The 2,619-nt window shown below is 36.7% G+C and overlaps 1 protein-coding gene across 1 annotated transcript; it reads right to left on the bottom strand.

Annotated features, from left to right (window-relative positions):
* Window positions 1-2,154: 2,154 nt before the first annotated feature.
* LOC102841621 (protein kish-A-like) lies at window positions 2,155-2,373 on the bottom strand. Its single transcript, XM_006868719.1, has one exon. The coding sequence runs from the start codon at window positions 2,371-2,373 to the stop codon at window positions 2,155-2,157; it is 219 nt and encodes a 72-aa protein (XP_006868781.1).
* Between the last annotated feature and the right edge of the window lie 246 nt (window positions 2,374-2,619).

Raw genomic sequence — 2,619 nt, 5'->3', positions numbered from 1 at the left:
AGTAGTGGTCTAAATTAGATCTTGGAGTCTAGTTTTTGCTACTTTTAGTGAGTTTCCTATGATTGCATCTATCTGACTGGTAATATAATTTTCTGGAAGATGCCACAATTATCAAAAAAGTTATTGAACTTCTGAGATTAAAAACGTAAGATTAAAAAGTGAGCTAATAAAATGTGCTCCTCTTGGCCTCCTCACTTATACTGGCTTCTTGCTAGTGCGGACTGTGCTGCAGTGATATGAAAAAGACTAATTTTTTATGTGACTCTTTTTTCAACTGGAGTCCTGGTATGGCACTGTAGTGTAAGTACTGGACTGCTAACCACAAGTTCAGCTCTTCAAATCTACCAGCCACACTGGGGGAGAAAGATGAGGCTTTCTGCTCTCATGAAGACTTACAGCCTCAGCAGCAGGGTCGTTATGAGTCAGAACCATTTCATAACAACAATTTCCTAAACTAGACTATTGATTCCTAATACTGACTGCTTAGCATAACTAATTGTGACATGAGTTAAAATTATCAATACCCTGACTCCACACAGAACTAAAGAATGAGAATCTCCTGGGGAAAGGAAAAGTGTTCTTTAGTTTTTATGAATTGACTCTTATTTGAGGCAAGGCTAGGGATCTGCTACATTCACTCTGGCTCCTAAAATCCAGGGGCATGTTTTTCATTTTAAGATGAAAAAGTGTCCAATATGAACTAAGCTTCAGCAGTTTATAAAATCATGAATAAACCAAGCAATAGAAAGGCCAACTGAAATGATCTTGGTTAAGGCCTGAGGTTAACAAGGTTGATTGTAGGGTAGCAGCATCAGCATTACCTCATTACCTGTAATCTTGTTAGACATGACCATTTTCAATCATGGTGTGGTGATACAGTAAAAACAGTGGACTGCTCACTACAAGGTAGACTGTCCAAACCCATTAGCCACTCCTTGGAAATACAGGATCATTATGAGTAGGAACTGACTCAACGGCACCTAACAACAACAACCCAGACCTGTTGCTGCTGCTGTTAGGTGCCACTGAGTCACTTCCAATATGTAGTGGCCTTATGCACAACTGAGTGAAACACTGCCTGGTCCTGTGCCAGCCTCACAATTGCTGCTATGCTTGAGTCCATTGTTGCTGCCACTGTGCCAATCCATCTTGTTAGAGGTCTCCCTCTTTTTCATTGTCCCTCCACTTTTGTAATCATTCTCCAGGGACTGGTTCCTTCAAACAGTATAACTGAAGTAAGAGAGACTAAGTCTGGTCAGTTTGGTTTCTAAGGAACATTCTGGTCATACTTCTCCCAACACAGATTTATTTGTTCTTCTGGTAGTACATAATACCTTTTATATTCGTCTCTAACACCATATCTTTTTTTTTTTTTTTTTTTAATTGTTCTATAATTAGCTGGTCAAATTTACAATCAAGACATTTATCTATATTTGACCAGAGGTTTCAGAGGCTACTATACAGTCAACTAATCTAAAGTTATGTTAAATATGAACATTTTCCTAATAACACTCTGAAGTCACATCTTGTTTCTCTCTCTTCTTAAGAAATTTGAAGTCTTATTTTAAATAGCTAAGAAGTCTATAATAAACTACAGAGTTTCCTAAGGGTAGCAGTACTCTGGTTAACGTGCATTCAAAATGGTGTGGCCAGTGGAAAAGCAAGCATTATAAAATATAAATGTAATTCTTACCAACATACATTGAGCCATTTTTTCCCCCATTAAAAAAAAGGTAGTCCAAAAAATAAAAAAAGGTCTCATTTTATAAAGATTAATCATTTCCAAATCACAGTGAAAGGAGCTTGAGTAATAATTAACAATTTTGTTTTCTATTATAAATATACCCAAGAGATACCTAACTAAAAATTGGTATCTGGTACAACAGAACAACACTGGCAGAATGTAATATTGAAGTGACAATACTGAGGTTGATTGTTACAGACATATTAAATTCATTGAGTATTAAATGGTTACATCTTGATGATTTATATTGAACATTGATCCAATAACAGAATTGGAGAACAGCAACTGGAAATGTATCTCACTCAATGTTCAGAGATAAAAGGGTTAACCATTCTTTCCATTATTTTCTGTAGATAAGCCCTTTTTTATATTGAAATCTGATGGCAGTTAAATTCTGGAGATTTTCCAAGCTACTGTATGAACAGGATGTTGAAAGCCATCACTGTGCAGCATACTGCAACATAAGGACTCTTCCATTCACCAATTCTGGCACACTTCCAAACTATACCCAACAATCCAGTTTTATTTCTGCCCAGGACACTAGGTGTCAAGGATCGGATATAAGCACAGGTACATATAGGCAACAAGATTATAGTCAACAGACTCTGAAAATTGAAAATGGCAGACATAGTGTGTCTGGTGAAGCCCCAGCCGCCGTCTAACACCATATCTTGAATGCATTATTTTCCGCCTACAGTCTTCTTTATTCAATGTACAACTTTCTTTCATATGTATAAGAGGCTATTGAAAATACTATGACTGGGGTCAGGCACACTTTAATCTTCAAACTGATGTCTTTGCTCTTAAACACTTTGAAGAGGTCTTATTTAATAGATATGCCTAATGTAATACCTTGTTTGATTCTATGTTGATGG

Source organism: Chrysochloris asiatica, unplaced genomic scaffold (assembly GCF_000296735.1).
Source record: "Chrysochloris asiatica unplaced genomic scaffold, ChrAsi1.0 scaffold00123, whole genome shotgun sequence".
NCBI lineage: Eukaryota > Metazoa > Chordata > Mammalia > Afrosoricida > Chrysochloridae > Chrysochloris > Chrysochloris asiatica.
Note: the sequence above shows the minus strand (reverse complement) of the source record. Positions and strands in the feature narration are given on the sequence as shown.